This window comes from Stigmatopora nigra, chromosome 15, assembly GCF_051989575.1.
Source record: "Stigmatopora nigra isolate UIUO_SnigA chromosome 15, RoL_Snig_1.1, whole genome shotgun sequence".
Taxonomy (NCBI): Eukaryota; Metazoa; Chordata; class Actinopteri; order Syngnathiformes; family Syngnathidae; genus Stigmatopora; species Stigmatopora nigra.
Window position 1 is genome coordinate 9,912,501 of NC_135522.1, and position 19,643 is coordinate 9,932,143.

At 37.1% G+C, this 19,643-nt stretch overlaps 1 protein-coding gene across 1 annotated transcript in view; it reads left to right on the top strand.

Moving 5' to 3' along the window:
• The window catches only part of LOC144209080 (protein shisa-8), a 62,816-nt gene extending 43,428 nt beyond the window's left edge, over nt 1–19,388 (top strand). The window contains exons 4-5 of the mRNA XM_077735275.1: nt 15,392–15,508; nt 18,768–19,388. Of these exons, the coding sequence (XP_077591401.1) occupies nt 15,392–15,508; nt 18,768–19,270 (620 nt within the window). The 3' untranslated portion in view covers nt 19,271–19,388. The remainder of the gene's footprint in view (nt 1–15,391; nt 15,509–18,767) is intronic.
• Nucleotides 19,389–19,643: the final 255 nt, after the last annotated feature.

Below are 19,643 nucleotides of genomic sequence, written 5' to 3' on the forward strand. Positions count from 1 at the left end.
TGTGTATGTTCACCAGGGCTGACAACCCCCCCACGGCTCCCTATTAAGGTTGGTGCGCAAACAGCTCCCGGGTTGTTCAATTTCACACCTGGTGGTTGTAAAAGCATGGATAGAATTTTTTGTTTAAAAGCAATTCACAAAAGTATTTTCTATAATATAGCTCCTTACCTTGTTTTATAACCATTGGGGACTTCTGCAGTTACAAGTATGAGCGCAAACAAAGTCTTAAGGTAAATTGTAAAAAAAAAAAAGAAAGTGGAAAAAAAGTACGAGAGATCTGAAAAAAAAGAGCTGGAAAAAAAGTTTATGACAAAAGAAAAGAATAAATATTAAAATAATGATAATCACACGGATAGAGAAGAGAGTCTTTTTCCCAAGAGGCAATGCTCTATTGATCTTAGCTTGTTTCTTGGAGAGTTTTCTGTGAGATCAGGGCCAGTGCTGACACAGCCATCACAATGCATTATGTGGGATCAAAGAGAGGCCAGTGTTGGCCACCACGCAGGAACTTTGACGCCTGCGGGAATAGAGAAAAAAATGGAGGGAAGAGAAAATGGGACAGGGGCTAATAGAGGCGCTCAATGAAACATGGCTAAACAGGATTTTCAATCACAGCCAGTCACTCGCTGTGATGTCTCATTCTGAGAAGACATAGGGGAACTTGTATGGGTACTATTAACGGACAATCACGTGAAAACAAAATTAAAACTCTTTAAAATACTTTATCATTATTAGAGTTCTATTCCATTTGAAGTGTTATTGTATGCTGCCAGCCCTCCTACTTTAAATGGACTGGACTTTTAGTGTCGTCAATAGCAGCTAATGAGTTAACAAGGAAAGGACAAAAATATTCATTTATTCATTCCCTTTCTGAACTAGTTTAACCTCACTAAGGTCACAGGGGGTTCTGGAGCCTCTCGCAGCTGACTTCGGGCCAGAGGCGGGGGACACCCTGAATTAATGGGCAGCCAATCGCAGGGCACAAGGAGACAAACAACCATTCACGTTAACACTCATACTTACGGCCAATCAGCCTACCATGCATGTCTTTGGTATGATGGAGGTAACCAGAGTACCAGGAGAAAACCCACGCAGCCCTGGGAGGAACATGCAAGCTTCAAATAGATGGGCCGACCTGGATTTGAACCCAGGACCCCAGAGCTCTCAGACCGACATGCTAACCACTCAAGTCGTTGGGCCTCCAGGACAAAATACTTTTCCTTCATATCAAGAGTAATGCAAAATCCAATGTACCCTATGTGAAAACATTTTTTGGTGACCTACTGCTCTGCAAAAACAAATAGTATTAATAGTAGTAGTAGCCAATGAGTATCTATACTTTAGCACTCAAATACCCTATGTGAATTCTTGTTTCTGTACCATACTTTTAAACACTTTTGACAACCTTACAATCAGGTGAGAAACATTTTGGGAATTAGGGAATAAAATCTTAAATAGGTTCGAAGCATGATACCAAGGATGCCAGATGGCGAAAGTCTGGTAGTAGAGAAAGTGTAAAAATAAATAAACAGCGTAATTATTTTGTGTGCACAGACAGATAGTGAGACAGGACCGACAGAGAGGGACAGACAGAAGAAAATGTCAGTGGACAGCATCCATGTGTTGGCTGCAGAGCAACAGAAATGTCAAGCATAGAGAAACAGCTGACGTCCTTCACACAGCATGCGTGACCGTACATTGCTTGAGTGTGTGTGTCACTGGGCCATCTAAAAAAAAAAATCTCCAGGCATGCACAAATAGATGTGTACATGAATTCATTTATTTATTTATTTGTGAGCGCGAATAGTTGTCTGTCTCCTTGTGCCCTGTCATTGGCTAGCCACCAATTCCACCAATTCAGGGTGTCCACCTCCGCCTGGTGCCCATAGTTAGCTGGGATAGGCTCCAGCAATCTAAAATGAATGAATGAATACATTTAAACTTCAATTCATGTTAAAGTCAGGTATTGTGATAGTTTAGATTGTAATATGTAGTTCAATTTTGGGGATTTTTTTTAATATTGTATGATTATGACATACTTAGATCCTTTTTCATCAATGCAAAATCATTATGCAGAATGCATAGTGGACTGAATACCCGTGACTCTTCCGCTACAGTGGGCAAGTTCATTTACAATCCCTTCACGTTTGTAGCAACGCTTATCCTCTACCTGACCGAAGGTTACACTAGATTTCTCAGCGGAAGATTGACCTGAGTTTGGCATTAGGGATTATAACTAGACTTAATGGACACTACTATGTGAGCACTGGGAGACCACCTTCCACCTGGATCATTTGCGTCTGTGTGTGACCTCCATGCAACCCCAGCCTCTTGCTAAAACTAGTGCATGCCATGTTTTGGACAACATTTTTCTACGTTATCTGCAGCCTTAAAACACTCGTTTTATTTTTAAAAGGAACATATCTTTCAATCTGTCCTGTATTTTGGTCACTTGCTTATCTAATCACATGATTGGAAATAATCACATCATTTTTAGAGGGTCAGAATCGGATTGAAAAAAAAAATTGGGTTTTAAATGGACTAATATTCATTTTTATTTTTAGAAGTGTGGTTAAGCAATTCAAGTTTATACACACTACAAAAATGATTTTGATAGCTTTTCTCACAGAAATTACTTAAATGTCAATTATATTTTATATACGGTTATTTATGGGAATTCCTTTAGATATCAGGGCATTTTCAGATTATTTCCTGTTTATATTGGATCATTTTTCTGATAAATGAATATGGCCATTGGAAACAAAGAGTTGTTTTTCTTAAATTTTGATAGAACTTGCATTTTGATGTAAGATACAAATTCGCAAGAGTGCTTGAATCTCATGAATTTTTTAAACGTTTCCAAGTTGGACCCTTAGAATCGATCAATCAGCTTTTTCGTCCCCCTTGACACATCCAGGGGCGACAGTCCCAGATGGCCTTTTACATGACAAATCCAGACCACAATGATAATCAGGTATTCATCACAAGATGGAAGCAAAATTATGGGTCCTGAAAGGTGGTAAAAGAGGCTTGGAAATGATGTGAAGGTCAAACACCGACCGGCAAGGGTTGGTACACACATACACCGAAATCTCGCCCCCATAGTTTATGTCTGTGTAGCATAAATCTCTGTTAGACATGGTATGTGGGCAGACTGGAGAGAGATTTATACTTAAAAACTCAAAACAGAGCTCTTGATCCAAAAAATGGACAGACGCAATTTCCATGGGAAATTTTAAAATCCAAAAATGTTGGACGTTGCATGTTCTATTTGTACATATTTTAGCTTTTAAACTTGATTCCACAACAACAGGTTTGTAACAGAAAACAGAAGTTGGCGTTATTGAGTGTCTTTTTAATTTTGATTTTGTGAAGTTGAACGAACATTTCCCCACTGATGCTCACATTTAATCACTTAATATCTGCTATCAACCTTGCCAAGTTTTGTTATGGGAGACAATGTTGGAAGGCCAAAGGAGGGCTTTATGGGCCTTTGCAAAGTCAGCGAGCTGAGCCGCTGTGGTTCATCGCAAGAATACGAATGAGACCACCCCTACTCATACACATGCACATGCATGGACACATTACACACATTGCAGAAAGAGTGATTTTATGTAAAGTGCTTAGTCTCTAAATTGAAGAACATTTCAAGCATGACAATGACTGTCTCCATTCGATCTTGTATCTTGTTTGTTGGCTTACTTTTTACACTACTATCCAGTATACGAGGACGGAGTATTCCTCTCTCTCTCTCTCTCTCTCTCTCTCTCTCTCTCTCTCTCTCTCTCTCTCTCTCTCTCTCTCTCTCTCTCTCTCTCTCTCTCTCTCTCTCTCTCTCTCTCTCTCTCTCTCTCTCTCTCTCTCTCTCTTACTCTCTCTCTCTCTTTCTCTCTCTTTCTCTCTCTTTCTATCTCTCTCTCTCTATCCCTCTCTCTCTCTCTCTCTTTCTCTCTCTCTCTCTTTCTCTCTTTCTCTCTCTCTCTCTCTCTCTTTCTCTCTTTCTCTCTTTCTCTCTCTTTCTCTCTCTGTTTCTCTCTTTCTCTCACTCTCTCACAAACTCTCTCACACTCTCTTTCTTCCTCTCTCTAACTCTCTCACTCTCACTCTCTCACACTCTCTTTCTTCCTCTCTCTAACTCTCTCTCTCTCTCTCTCTCTCTCTCTCACACACACACACACACACACACACACACACACAGACAGTATAGTGTCACTGTCATTGGGCGTTACACATCAAATTACATTACACGAGATTGCTCCCACTTCAAAACTATTAAAGTGGCACTGAAGTAAGACTATTGTGTAACTCATAACCTACGGATAACATGCAAAGCATCCATTTAGTATATAGTACTGTTTTGTCTTTCAGTGACCCTCTTCCTTTGTTATTGCTCAATTTTCATTCGTCTAGAGTCTAGACATTACTTTTACTACTTTATTGCAATCCATTGGCTGCAGCTAAGGTCTTTACTGTAATTTTTCATAGGAAACGTAATGTGCTCACCCCACAACCTTATCTCCTTTCTGAAAGGATACATTATATAAAACCCCTCTAGCCTCTTACTTTTGTAAAATGGGGGAAAATGACTCCATGCTTTTACATATCGTTGATAAATGTTGAAGTAGACTTGTTCAAAACGTCTGCGTTGGAATGAGGACATGCATATTATTTCCACCTTTCGGTTAAATGCGTAGCACGGTAAACATATTTAAACAATGTGATGAAATCATCAATATTATGAACTATTATGGTCAATAAGATTGTCAAATGTATGGATACTAGAATGTTGTATCCGAATACAATATTTGATTACAAAAGTATTAAAACCCCATTATATGTTTTCCCTTTTTAACTCACTAGTTCTTCTTGAGCTAACCATCCAATCCATTTAACTGGAATTGTTCTTAACATTTACCACTCATTGCTACTATTTCAAATGGGTCTGATGTCTACTAGTGAACTAATTTAAAGAGTTTTAATTTACAAAACAACAGTGAATTTGTTTTTTTACTGTAGTATCAAATGTGGCATTGACATTTTATTATCGACTTCTACTTGAACATTTTCATATTATGTCAATAGTAATATTCAAAAGTTTCATTGCTGATAAAAACAATTTATTTTAAATGGATGAGAAACTATTTTCTTTCCAACGAATATTTTATTTAATTAGATATGTATTGTTGTTATAATATTATTTGTTTTTAGCTATATGAAATTACCAGATTATGGAGGAGGGCACAAATATCATTCATTTATAAATTAAAATTTCTTGTTTAATCCTCTTTCAAAGTTGCCATTCAACACGTATGATATTCTTGGTACAACCAAATGTATTCATTTTGATTATATTTTATTGTTGGATTAATTTTCATTGGTATTTTTTATAATCGTAATACAAAATATGACAATTTATTGTTATAAATCTCCATTTCAGGAATTATGATGGTTGAAAAATGAAGCAAACTTGCAGGAAATTATGCCAAACTGTTTTATCTCTCTTCAACAGTCCTTATATCCATGAATATGGAGAAACCTAGTTGAAGAAAAATGAAAGAGACTATATGAATAGGCAAGAGTCCTCAATTAGTTTTTTTTGCTCACATCTTTTATGGATACAATACACGCCTCTGGTCAAAGCTTGGGTGGGTTTGTGAACAAGGAGGCTTTTAATCCCTGGCACTGGTCATAATTTACAAATAGCATTTAAAATAAAGTACTTTGCACCAATAAGGTGCAATTTCTGGGAAAATTGTGTCAGGATACTTTAGTCTCTTACCCATTGATTAATTCCTGTTGATTTTAACACACTTTGTATTAAATTTTTAGGGTATTTTTGGGTCACTTATAACTCAATGGCCACCTTAATACGACTTTTTAGTTTTGATAAATTGTCTGTCATCAATGGTGGGAAATGACTATACATTTTGGCTCATTTTAGGCTACTTAAATGTCACTTTCTGGTCATTTGAATCACTTTTTGATTTTAGGGTTAGGGTTTCACGGGTCACGTTTTATAGATCGTGTTGGTTATTTTTTCAGGTTACTTCCATTTTATATATAATTTCTTCCCATTTTAAATGGGGACATTGGAATTGAGTGGAACTATATTGCAAAATCTGTATACAATATTTGTGTAGCTTCTGAATTGTTGGGGATATTTACATGATTTTGATACAAAATGTAGAACAATATACTTCTTTTTTGCCATTGGAAATGAATAGGGATTTTTATGGTCTCATTCGTAAATGTTACAAGCAAAATTAAATGAGGATTGAATGAATATATGTACAAGTAGAACGTTAATCTTGAATTCCTTGTCAACCCTTGTCTGAATATATAAAGACAATAATGTGACTCAGAAAACCCTCTATTAGTGTTGCCCATATGTCCCTTGTAAAGAGGACATTTTAAATCTACTCCAGCCCGCTAAAGTCAGCACATTTATAATACAGCTTGACCACATCATGTTCAGTGTAGTGTAAAATATGATAGATAATAATATATAATTTTATCTATTTGGATGTGCACCAAAAGACTGTAGGAAACAAGACCCTGAAAAAAGCTAGTCTTTAAGGAAGTTAACATATATGAGCAAATTTGAGTGAGATAGCAGACATAATAGTTTTGGAGATAGAAACGGTGCCATTCTATCAGAAATCTTAAGTCATTGTCCTTCCTAGCAAAGTAATCGGGGCAAATGAGGCTTATGAATTTTGGGTCCAAATTGAGTCCTGTTGCATAACATAGACCCCCCCCCCCTCACCGCCGTTGAAATATCTGCAGCTGTTATAGTGAGCAAGAGATGATTACACGGTGATTATACAACACTGGCTTATATAGACACTCGTGTAGACACTACATATGACGCTGATAGAAACTTTTGATGATTTATGCATGCCTAAATATATTGTACGTTTGAGGATGACGATACTGGAATATTTCCCTCTTGACCAATTGAATTTGGAGACAAGAGGCTTTGGTCTATATAGGATCACCTTTTTTGTTTAGTTATGGAGAAATAAAGAGTAAAGAAGAGAGCAGAAGGAGGAAATAATAAGTCAGGCTTCCTTTGAGGAAAACAACCGGGGACTTTAGATCCATAAAAGTACTTCTCTGTACATCAAGAAGGAGAAGTGACAGTCAAGAATTAATTCATGCAGAGTACATAAAAAATACTACCCTTTGTAGTAGTCTTTAAATAAGATTGTTATTTTTTTAATAGGAAGAATAATGTGATTTAGTGGTACCATGACGTAAGAATGTTTCTACAGACAAAATATTCGGGTTATGAAAACTTAATGGAAATATTTAGTCTTTAGATGTCAAATTAATTCAAAGTAACTTAACGTGAAATTAAAAAAAATTAAACTTCCTCTTGTAACTTGCATCCTGTATTTTATTTTGAAATCATCATGATTTGGTTGCTTTCAAATTTCGCACTTGCAGAATTAGTTTTTTTTGTAAATAGGGGTACAACAATATTTAATTAAAATGAATAAATTCCAACTGGAAGATGGAATTTATGGAGGAAAAAATGTATGTGGATGCTTTCTCATTTCTTGTTGATTTTGGTCACTTTCTTTTACTGTATTGTCCACACTATAAGGCACACCAAATTTTAAGTTGCACCTGGGTTGAGATGGGTATGACTGAGTGGAATGTGAATGGGGCCATTGAAAATGCATGTGGAATATTTCGTCAAATTTTGATGGAACTTTACAGTTTTGCCCTGTTTTCACAAAAACCTGCCTTAGGGCGGGTGCAAAAAAGTAGAGTATCTCATTGTAAGTCATATCGTTTTGCCTTTAATCATCAAAACACAATCCTATACTAATAGAAATTTTAATTGGTAGCAAATAAAGACATTATGTATAAACAATATTTTTCAAATTGGCTTACTCTCATTGTTTTCCCCAATGTATGTCTTCCACAAAAATCTGTCTTCAATGCCTTGTTTTACCTGTTTATCATTGCTTGCTCATCCGGTTTTTATTTTTATTTAACATCTTTTTCACTCTTACAGATGCACACAAGCCTTTTAGATTAGTATATAAAGTGCTGACTGGGCAAGCAAACTATTTTACTGCACTTCGTAATAGGGTTATAAGCCTTGAGTTACCCTGTAAATTGTGTGCTAGAACAGAGGAGGAGGTGTGGGGAAAAAAAGCAAAGTTTCTGGAATTGGGAGACTAAAAAGACTCCATTAACTCTATTTGAAGCACTTAAACATTGAGATGATCAAATATATTAATAAATGGTGGAAGTGTGTATCCAGAAGCAAATGAAGGAAAGAGAGAATAAGAAATTTGTCGATGTGCAAGGTAAACTCAGGTTGCCTTTTGAATTACGTAAACTCCCAGTGTTTCACTGGAGGCATTGCTGCCTGAACATAAATATGGAAAAAATATTGCGCTGCATTGAGTCTCTCTGATTAGTATGTCCCTGGAGAATTTAAATAACTTGTGGACAACGCTGTAGCTCAAACTCGCCCAGAGGTGACTAAAATACAGGCAGCAGCACTCGGTACAAAGCATATTTATAATTTATTACTAGACTACTCATTAATGAGTATTGAATATAGTGCGGTAGTTAACTCTTTGGCTGCCATTAAAGGTGCTAGATGTCAAATCCTTTTGAAATGAGAGGGTTCATATAGAATCAAATTTGTGTCAACAACAATTCTAAAAAAACATTTCCAATCAAAAAATCTATGCAGTTTGCAACTTAACTCCACACAGGTGGACCGAGCGGGAATCAAACCAAGGAACCTTATGTATGTTATGCATCTTGTGTGCCCTAAATCTAAATGGTGACCAGTTTAGGGTGCAGTCTACCTTTCACCCAAAGACAGTTGGGTTAGGCTCCAGCGACCCCATAACCCACTGGTGTCAAAGTGGCGGCCCGGGGGCCAAATCTGGTCCACCGCATCATTTTGTGTGGCCCGGGAAAGTAAATCATGAGTGCCGACTTTCTGTTTTATTACGAAATTCAAATGAAAATTGTAAATTATTTCTTGTTTTTTCTCATTTTAAATCAATAATTGCAAAAAAATTGTACTAATCTGAATGTCCAAAAGTGATCTATCGATTAGCACAATCGAGAAAGCTGTCAATTTATTAACCGATTAATTTTGGCAGCCCAGTCGGAAGACATAACAGCCCCCTTAATGTAATCCAAACTCTCATGTGGTCCGCAACAAAAATTGAGTTTGACACCCATACCCTAACCCTTTCGAGGATGGGCGGTATGGAAGATGGATGAATGAATGAATGAATGAATGAATGTATGTATCTTGTTACAGATTGATTTTGTTGTTTTGTTCCACTGTGTGACCTTTCCCCAATCAACCTCAAAAAACGGCAACTCCTACCTTTTGCATTTTTGTTCTGTTTTTATGTTTGCTACAGATGAACCTTTTTCGACATTTATGTGGTATATCGTGTAAAAATAGCACAAAATATGGTCCCATTTATTTCGAAAATCAAGATTAGGTTTATTGTGATAGCACAAAACGAACAATCTTATTTTTTTACGCTTTTATTTTGCAGATATATGACTCAGAATGTTTTCAGTCTGAGAGCTTCCACTTTCCAACTGTATACAATAAAAGCCACTTGACTTATTATCAATGGTGGTCATGAGTGCGTAGAGAGCAGGCCTGAGCTCTTCATTCCTAATGCATTAAACAGCGCAGGTCGCTCTTTCCCTCTCGATACCACCTACGCATTTCAACTCTCATACATCTATCTTCCTCTTTATATCCCGTATATGTCTGCATCTCAGTTATCATGTCAGAGTGAAGCTAATAGGAGCTCTTGCAGCAGTCCTTATCTTTGATGGTGAACCCTGCTGGCCTACACACATGCATACAGGTTGAAGTGCATACTTTTGCATAACATTCAAAATCCAACTCACGTACTTCGGCAGTCACATTTACCTTCACAGTGCTTTATGTAAATGATGTCATTAGCTGGGTCCCGATTCAGGGTGTGCAGGAGTGTGTCAAGACTGCGTGAAGAACTGTCTAAAACCCATTCAAAGTCGAAAGGTGCAGCTTTTACACAATTAGAACAGGTCCTCCTTGTGGGCCGTTTTGAGCCAATTTCGGACTTTGTCGCACAATTCAACTCGGCTAAAAGCCAAATGCTTTTTTTGCTACTTTAATGGCGAAAAAGAATCATTTTTAAATGGTAGAATATACATATATAATATATAGAATATCTAACTTATAAATGAAAGTAAAAATGCATTTTTAACGCTAGTTTTTCCATTTATTTTTAATGTCCAGCGCCATATTTTGAATTAGAGGTATAAAATTATACTAAATTGTCACTATACTTTGTAAAGGTTAGCTTGATACATTAAAAATATTTGAAGTTCAGTGATTGTTTCATAACTTTATGCTATTTTTATGTGATTTTATTGCATCTAGAAGGACATGAATTTCATTTTTGCGACCATGAGACACATCAAAGTTCGACTGTAATCTTTTTCATCTGTCACCCACGTCAAAAAAGGGTGCAGACCCTGAATTGGGACACATCTATTCTCTACTAAAACATGTTCCCAAATGGCTGTTTCTTCTTTTGTCCATGCACTGCGTCATTTGTGAATCACATTCATACACTGATTAAGTTCTCATTGGCCTCTACTGCCTCTTTTTAATGAACATAAATTTGAATAAGTATGAGTGTTTTTTCCTTGGAGGGCTCCTATACTCTATAGCACATCAAAAAGGAAGGCGCACACTCATCAACACACATACAATAAAAAATGGGGCATTGCAGGAAATGTATGCAAGAATACAAAACACAGGAAACAGTTTCCTTTCAATCTCCTCTTTCTCTTTTGCCCTCTCTTACTTCTACATTATTTCTACAATGGTACCACACAGACAAAAACAGTAGGAAGGCATCTTGAACTACACTTTAAAGTACAAGAAATGTAGAAGAGGCTGAAGATGTATTGTGATCAGAAAATGAAGACACTGCTTACTAATTATCGTTCTAATGAAAATGTAAATTATTAAGTCCTTTTTTTATCTTCATGTTGCCAATATTGTGACTAAAAGCTCACATTATTGAATAAATAAAGCCACAAAGGTTTTTTTCCAATGAACAATCTTCATCATATTGACTGACAGTCAATTTTTTACATTGTAATTCAAATTAGTGTAAATTGTGTCTATGCTTCAAAAGTGCAGATATAGTGAGGCCAAGTGTAAGTTTTAATTACTCAATTAAACTGTTTTAATATTAGCTAAACTATAGTTAGTATGGTAGTTTTTTTGTCATTATAGTAGTGGGAACAATATAGTTATACAGTGTTCCCTCGCTACTTCACGCTTCAGCTATCGCGGACTCAGAGCGTATTTCATAATCATGATAACCTTTATTTTGCTACCTGGTAGTTACAATTCATCCTGCACGTGTTCTTATAATTTGGTGTGCCAATAAATTTAAAGGCATATAATTAAATCCTATTTTCGCTTATATTTTGTACATGAAAAGACTTCTTACTGCTTTATATTAGAAACTCTTGTGTGTCCCCTAGTGTAATTTTTGGTAGATTACTATCAGCTGAGTGTTAAAAGCATTCTTAAAATGTGAGACTCCGTAGATACATTTAAACACACACACATAAAAATATAGATGCTTAAAACATGGCATGTCATAACATATTTAACTCAAATGACTTCACACAAGATGCTTATTGCATAGTCAAATCATTAGCTTGTCTTTTCCGGCTTTTAGCTTGACTATATTAAAGTGCACTGCTGCAAAACTAGTTGTAGTGAAATAATTCAACAGATGTATAAAAAATAAAAGAGAATGTAGGAGCACCTAGAACCGGAAACACACACACACAAAAAGAACCGTACATAACTCTGCCACACTTTCTAAAGCTCTCTGGTGGCTGGGAACAGCCCTGTGGTCAAACTGGAGACTAGCCAAGGATCTTTCCATCAATTAGTTGATTTTTTTCCCCTGTATTCTCTCGCTCTTACTAAACCCCGCTCTGATTCTGTTCATCTTTGTCTTTTCCTGTCTGTCCCATTATTTCCACTCCTGGCTTACTCGAAGAATGCTTGAGAATGTAGAACAGTTAAAGAGCAAACAGCCCATCCTTTCTTTTCATGACTGGTATCAAGAAGCACTCAAAGAGCTCTTACTGCAGTCAGATATAACATTTTTTGCTCTAGTACTTAATTTGTGGATGCTAAATGCCTAGTATTTTGGAAGAGCAGGTCTCACTACCCACACAATAAACTACACAGAAAATTACATCACACAGTTGTGCCCTGCAGCTGAGTTCACCACACACGGCGTGTCATCACTGCATATCAATTACATGAGAAGTTGCGTTTTGAATTCAATCAGTCAGTATTGGTGTCACATTGCTCGCTCTATGGAGTTTTCCTGCATCTCCTCCTACCACAAGGGTGTCAGACTCGGGTTTGTTCGCAGGCCACATTAACGTCAACTCGGTTTCATGTGAGCCGGACCATTTTAGATATAATATTTAGATTTTTTTATAAATGGATTAAAAGAACTGGATTTAAAGCCCTGAATATTCAGTTTTTTTATAGATCTAAAACAATGTTTATTTGAGCTTTTTTTAAATATATTTTTAGATTTTACAAAATGATTTTAGAACTAAAAACACTAAACTAAAACTAAAAAATAAAAAAATGTACAATTATTGATTTAAAACGGGGAAAATCAGGAAATTTAATATACATCTATACTCATCATTTTAATTTGACCCTAAAACAGAAATCCGGCACTCATGATGTACTTTCTCAGGCCACACAAAATGATGCGGTGGGCCAGATTTGGCCCCCGGGCCGCCACTTTGACACCTGTGATCTACCGCTTTTCTAAATAATAAGATTTTGAGGCTCGGTGCTGAAGGTGGACATAAGTTTTAGGTTTATGGGTCAATAAATGGAGAGAATAAAGTGGAATAAGATAGGATTATTTTCCCCAATGTTTCTGCAGTTCTGCCCACAACTAAAATGTTCATGGAGATAGTAACATGCATGCTTCAGAAAACCTGTTAATATTAGTGATGCAACATCAGCATATCATCTGAGGATTTTGCAACTCGGTCACTCGCAACATTTATGGTTTAACTCCTTAATTTTCCTCTGCCTCACATTTCTGAAATTGATGGGTTCAATCACAGGTTTAATGATAACAGTTTTGTTAAATATATTTTATTAGGATGGGCCAATCAGAGGCCTCTACTGAGACCAATTAGAAGGTATAACGGATTAAAAGGCATGTTTCATATTTTATATTTTCTTTATCTACAACTTGTGTTTCACCGATAATACTATCAGTACCTGTATAGTGCAAAAATGACATAATTTGGAGTACTTGACATGCTGATCCTGTGCGATATGTACTTTTCACCAAAGCATGAAAACAACCAACCATAGTTTTATACTCATTCTTATTCTACTGCTCTTATCCTATTGTTAAGTCCTGCACCTTAAACTGCACAAAGATTGTCAAATACAATTAAATCCGGCCCGGGAGCACTCGTTCGTAGTACCTCCCCCCCATAATAGTTTAGCGTGTGTAGCATTGCATGTTACAAGCTGCAAGTACAGGCAACTAGAAAACAGCCACAATGTGTATTGAAGATGTGAGTCATTCTCTTGGAAGTAACTTGAATTAATTTGCAATTAAATAAAAAACTAAATTATAAACACACCTTATTTCGATTTTTGCCTATGACAATTGCACGTAACATAATTTCATGGGTGCACGTATACAACATTCCATGTCATTTTAATTCAATTCTTGCCCCAGAGCTTTTTACCTATTATATGCTCCATAAATGTTCATGAAATAGTCCCCGCATTTGTTTTCCGAGTGTTTGGTGATGTGCAGGTAGCATGCGGAGACTTTGAGAGCTTTATTGGTGGTAACAGCTGCTTGTTGTGGTTGTAAAACAACGGATGAAAACAGCTATAGTGAACATTAGCAACAAGGTTCAAAAGTTGAGAATGGGTAAAATTGAAAAAAATGCACTTTTCAGTGTCATATTAAGATCATGCTTAAATTCCATCAGTTCCAGCATGTGTTGATTAAAAAATAATAGACTTGGCTTATCAAAGCAATGTACCGTATTTTCACGACTATAAGGCACACTTAAAAGTCTTAAATTTTCTCCAAAATAGACAGTGCGCCATATAATCCAGTGCGCCTTATATATGGAAAAAACAGAAAACGAAAAACGAAAAGCCACCACTGTCGGATATTAAAAAACACAAACACATGAACTGAAACAATACTGTTAAATATGCAGATGCCATCTTAGTTTACAAAATCTTCCATCATATAGCTCCTCCCCCACTGCAAGATTTTATACAAAAAAATCCAAAACATCAACAATGGCTGGCTCTAGAGGTGACTGTGTAGTGAGTGCTTCATACCTGGAATTCAATAGCAATTGCCGTATATTCACGACTATAAGGCGCACTTAAAAGTCTTAAATTTTCTCCAAAATAGACAGTGCGCCTAATGATACAGTGCGCCTTATAATACAGTGCGCCTTATACTACAGTGCGCCTTATATATGGAAAAAATGTCATTCATTGAGGGTGCGCCTTATGATGGGGTGCGCCTTATAGTCGTGAAAATACGGTAATATTTCTCTGGCCTCCACATCTTGACGCACATTAAAAACCTATATCCTTAATTCATTTTCTGTATCGTATTCTCAGAAGGTTCCTGGTGGCGTGCTGGAACCTCTCCCAAGTGACGTTGGGTAGCAGACAAGGTGTTATAATCACACTCATACCTAGAAGCAATTTAGAGTGTTTGGAGTACCCGGAGAAAACACACAGGGGCCCCGCGGGAGAACATGTAAACTCCACACCGGAGGGTCGGAACCCACTAGGGGTTGAACTCTCGATCTCATAACTCTGAGGAGTCATCACCCTTGCAGCATCCCCCCCAAAAAAAAACATTTTCAAAAACTAAAACAAAAACAGAAATCGTGACATTACTTATTATTTACTTACAAACATTGGTCAAATATCTGTGAAACCTCTTGACAATGATGACACAGTCATCATTTTGCCTCTCAGTTGTCAAAGTGTGTGACGTGTTTTTTGTTATGTCCTTGGTAGTTTTCAACTCCAAAGGCTGTTTTCCTATATTTTATCATTTCCAGATGAATGATGTAATAGGCTTGACACACAAGTACAAATGGCTATGAAGCCTTAGATCATCATTTTAGGCATGCCAACAAAAAAGCTCTATTCTTGTAGCAGTACAACACAGTGAACTAGCTTTCTCAAGTCATAACTATAAATATATGGTACATTAACTTTATGTAGTAATTATTTTCTCTGAATGTGTTTTTCTTTTAGATCATAACCATTTGAATAATGCAGCCCTGTCTCCTCTGGGTCCAGCAATGGCCTTGTCTCACCCTCATAACAACCTGGGAATTGGTTTCAATAAGTACTCTTCACTCAAGGGTGTAGGTAAGTATTTTTTGCTCACTGACTTTAAATACATGGGCTGTCAGGCAGATGTATTTGCATGCATGACAAGCTAAAATAGTAAATGATGCATACTAATCATACAAATGAAAAGAACATACTCTACAACACGAGATAAGCAGCAAAGTAATTAATTTTTTTTTTTATGTCATCTAAATGAAGAAAAGGGTTTGGAAATTATTATTATCCATGGCATTGAAACAGTGGTGGGTGGACTTTTTATATCCACTGTAATTTCTCTTTTTATAAATTTGGTAATGCATAACATTGAACTGCATTAATAGTCCATTAGCATTATGAAACCAAGGATGTCCAGCATTGATTACAACTGGGATCAACACATATTTATAGATGGGTTACACTCATCTGTCCTGAGCTCAGGCACTGTAACGCTGACAGTTATTGACAGCTGACCTTTCTCGAAATAGAAACGTGAGCCTGGGAAAAAAAAAAGTAAACAACAATGACAAAATGGATTTATTTGAAAAAATAAATAAATAAATGCATACATACTACTCACATAATCAATTCAGAAACAAATCATTGAATACTGTTTCTGTCACTGCAACAAAAGTTTGCATGCATGCTCAGGTGAGGTATTAATGGTGAATAAGAGCAAACTAGATAGCATTAGGGTGAGGCGACTATCCTGCAACTCCCCCTCTGGCCTCCCCGAGAGACACTAGCACACTGTGCAAAGATTTACTTAAAACTACCGTATTTTCACGACTATAAGGCGCACTTAAAAGTCTAAAATTTTTCTCCAAAATAGACAGGGCGCTTATAATCCAGTGCGCCTTCTATATGGAAAAAAAACAAAATGTGGCATTCATTGAGGGTGCGCCTTATAATGTGATGCGTCTTATAATGTGGTGCGCCTTATATATGGAAAATACGGTATTTAGCTTCTACAGTCAAGTTTGAAATGGAATAAGGCTGGAAAACAACAAAATCTGTACTGACACTGATAAATGCAAAAAAAATATATTGAATGAACAATAGTACTTCAACCAATAGTGGCCTACACGCAGAATAAAAACAAAAAATCCAACAACAAAAAAACGTACTGTATTTTCACGACTATAAGGCGCACTTAAGTCTTAGATTTTTCTCCAAAATAGACAAGGCGCTTTATAATCCAGTGCGCCTTATATATGGAAAAAAATGAAAATGTGCCATTCGTTTAGGGTTCGCCTTATAATGCAGTGCGCCTTATAGTCGTGAAAATACGGTACAAATAAGCAGACATACACATGCACTTATAGACCAACTATAATTTGATTTATCATGGAAAAAAAAGAACAGAATCAGGAAGGAAGAAAATACTCCCTACTAAAAAAAGGTGCCGAGAAGACCAATGAACAATTCTGGACACACGTTTAAATTATTTACTACATAAGATGAATAGCTACAAAATGAACAATGGCTTCCATTGAGTTAAGAGTTGCAGGTTGTGCAGACAAAGTCATAAACACGTGCACTATGCACATGGTAGTGTTGTATATATGGTCCATTTTATATCAGAATATTAATATTTTATTATACTATTAGAACAACATGATGGTTACATAAAATCACACTACAGCATTGTGTATAGGGATAGTGAAATTTTACACCTTTTTTTCTAACTGCTTGTTTTTCTTGAGGAAGGAAATTATTCATAAAAGAGGAAAACAAGGTTGATGGTGTCTTTAGGCAAGTGGGTGTTCGTGCCTGCGTGCGATGTACATGTGTGTGTTGTGGGGTGAAGGGGCCGAAGCGGTGATGACCAAACAGCAGCAGAGTTGCGTTCTTCTCAAAAGAATTTGCGCTAATCCAACATGACACGATGAACACGTGCTACTTTCAATCCCTACAGTTTTGTGCATTACTCCTTCATCATCATGTTCGACATCTTTTTTGGGGGGTGCTGTTTTCTTAAGAAGCAATTGTTTTATTTTTTTTCTTCATGCTTTTTGCATTCTTCATCCTGCTGTTATTTTTTGTGAATTCAGCACTGGTATACAGACAATCTATTTCAAACTGGGAGGGAGGCAGAAAATTAATGTTTGTTCATTATATTTTTATCTTGTTTTGTTTGTTGTATGTACCACCATGTGGCTCTTAAAATCTAAATAGAAACTCTAAATGAGTTAATCACATGTAGACATCCAATGCATTTGATGTAGAAGGGTAGCGGTGAAATAATGTTCCTTCACTACTAACTGTCAACCCTCCCACTCCAAATACATTGGACGTCTAGTTCTGACAATGTCAGCCAATGAGTAATCTCACATTTCCAATAGAGACGTTTACTCCACTAAATACAGTATTTACATATAATGCAAGGATTTTAATTGCATTATCTTTTATGTTTCATTTGTTTGAATTAAACACTATTATTCATCATTAAAGGCATGTTTCAGTTTAGGCCAGGGGTGTCAAACATGTAACTCTCGAGCCGCATGCGACTCCCAGCCAAAATGAATGCGGCTCTCTGCATCTTTTCATATTTTGTATATATAACGTGGCTTTTTGCTTGTTTCGTGTTTCTCTTATTTTCATTCTCTCTCAAACACACACACTCAAATTTATCATGGCTCTTTTAAAAAAAATAAATGAAATCAGCAGACTGGATTTTTTAAATTCTGCATCTGATATATAAGGACTGCCAATCATGCCATAGTTTTTGTGGTGCTAGAATTAGTTTATAGCATTTCATTCATTTTCCATACCGCTTATCCTCACAAGGGTCATAGTCAGTGCTGTAACATACCCCACCAGACAAGGGACACCCTGAATTGGTGTCCAGCCAATCGCAGGCCACAAGGAGACAGGCAACCATTTCCACTCACACTCATACCCAGGGGCAATTTAGAGTGTTCAACCTGCCTTTCATTCATGTTTTGGGGATGTGGGAGGCAACCGGAGTACCCGGAGAAAATCCACACAAATCCGGGGATATCCCACAGGAAAATTGGAACCTGGGATGGAACCCTCGATCTGAGCGGTGTAGGTTTGATGCCATAACCCCACGTCACATTTGTCTACCAGGGCATCCCATTTATTATTTGAATTAAATTGGGTCAAAGAAGAAATTAAACTCATAAACCAAAGGCAAGCTAAATTTGTATAGCACAATTCAACAATAGGTAAATCAGTGTTCTTTACATCTCAAACAAAAACAATGAATAGAAAAAAAAGTCACATTAAAAGTTCTGTTCATAATGTTCCTGTCTTTTTCTGTCTCCTCTTATTCCAGAAACAACGCCTCGAGACTACTACAAGAGCTACCCAATGGTAGATTACACCCACCGCCAGTCTCCTCCCACTTTCCAGCCAATCAACTTCCACCCAAAAGAAAAATCCTTCCTCCCACCGCCCGACATCCATGCACCGCTGGCCATTACAATCAATGCCTCGCAGGTACCCAAGCCCAAGATATCGAAAACCAACACCCACCCGTTGACGTCAGGCTCGGCTTTCAAAGCCTGGGACCCCGCCAAGAGCCATGTCCAGCGTCCGGCCGCATCCCACATGGTACTTCAAGCCCCGCAGCATCACCACACTATCCAGCAGCAGCATCACCAACCGCTGCACCATCAGCCCAACAGCCGACGCCAAGCCTACTCCAACAAAAGGCAGTTCAGCATTGAAACGCTGCCCGAGCTCTTCTCTCAGCCGCTTGGCTATGGCCACTCGCCACACGTGCACCCCAAACACAAGGGTCTGCCAACCAATAGCAAGACAGAAGTCACTGTTTGAACATGAAAAAGATTAGGGGGTAAAAAATACACTTTAAAAGATGTACTCCAATATCTTTTATATCCATGGCCTAACTGCAGGAGGGGCAGGCAAATATCGTGTAAGATAAGATTTTTTTTTAAAGAACTGCCTTTTCCTTATCATTGTTGATAATATTAATATTATCAATGGGTGTACTTTGGATGATGACTGAATCAAAACAGCAGATTACCTGAGAAGGTGGTGGCTGTTATGTAAATAATTGGTCGGCTTGTCAGTGTGTTGGCATAGCGCTCAACATCGTTTCATCTTACTCGTAATGGCTATAGTTACCCAGCATGCACCAGCTAAAACTAAACCTTTTTCTTCTCCCTGGAAAGCTGGATTGTTAAAA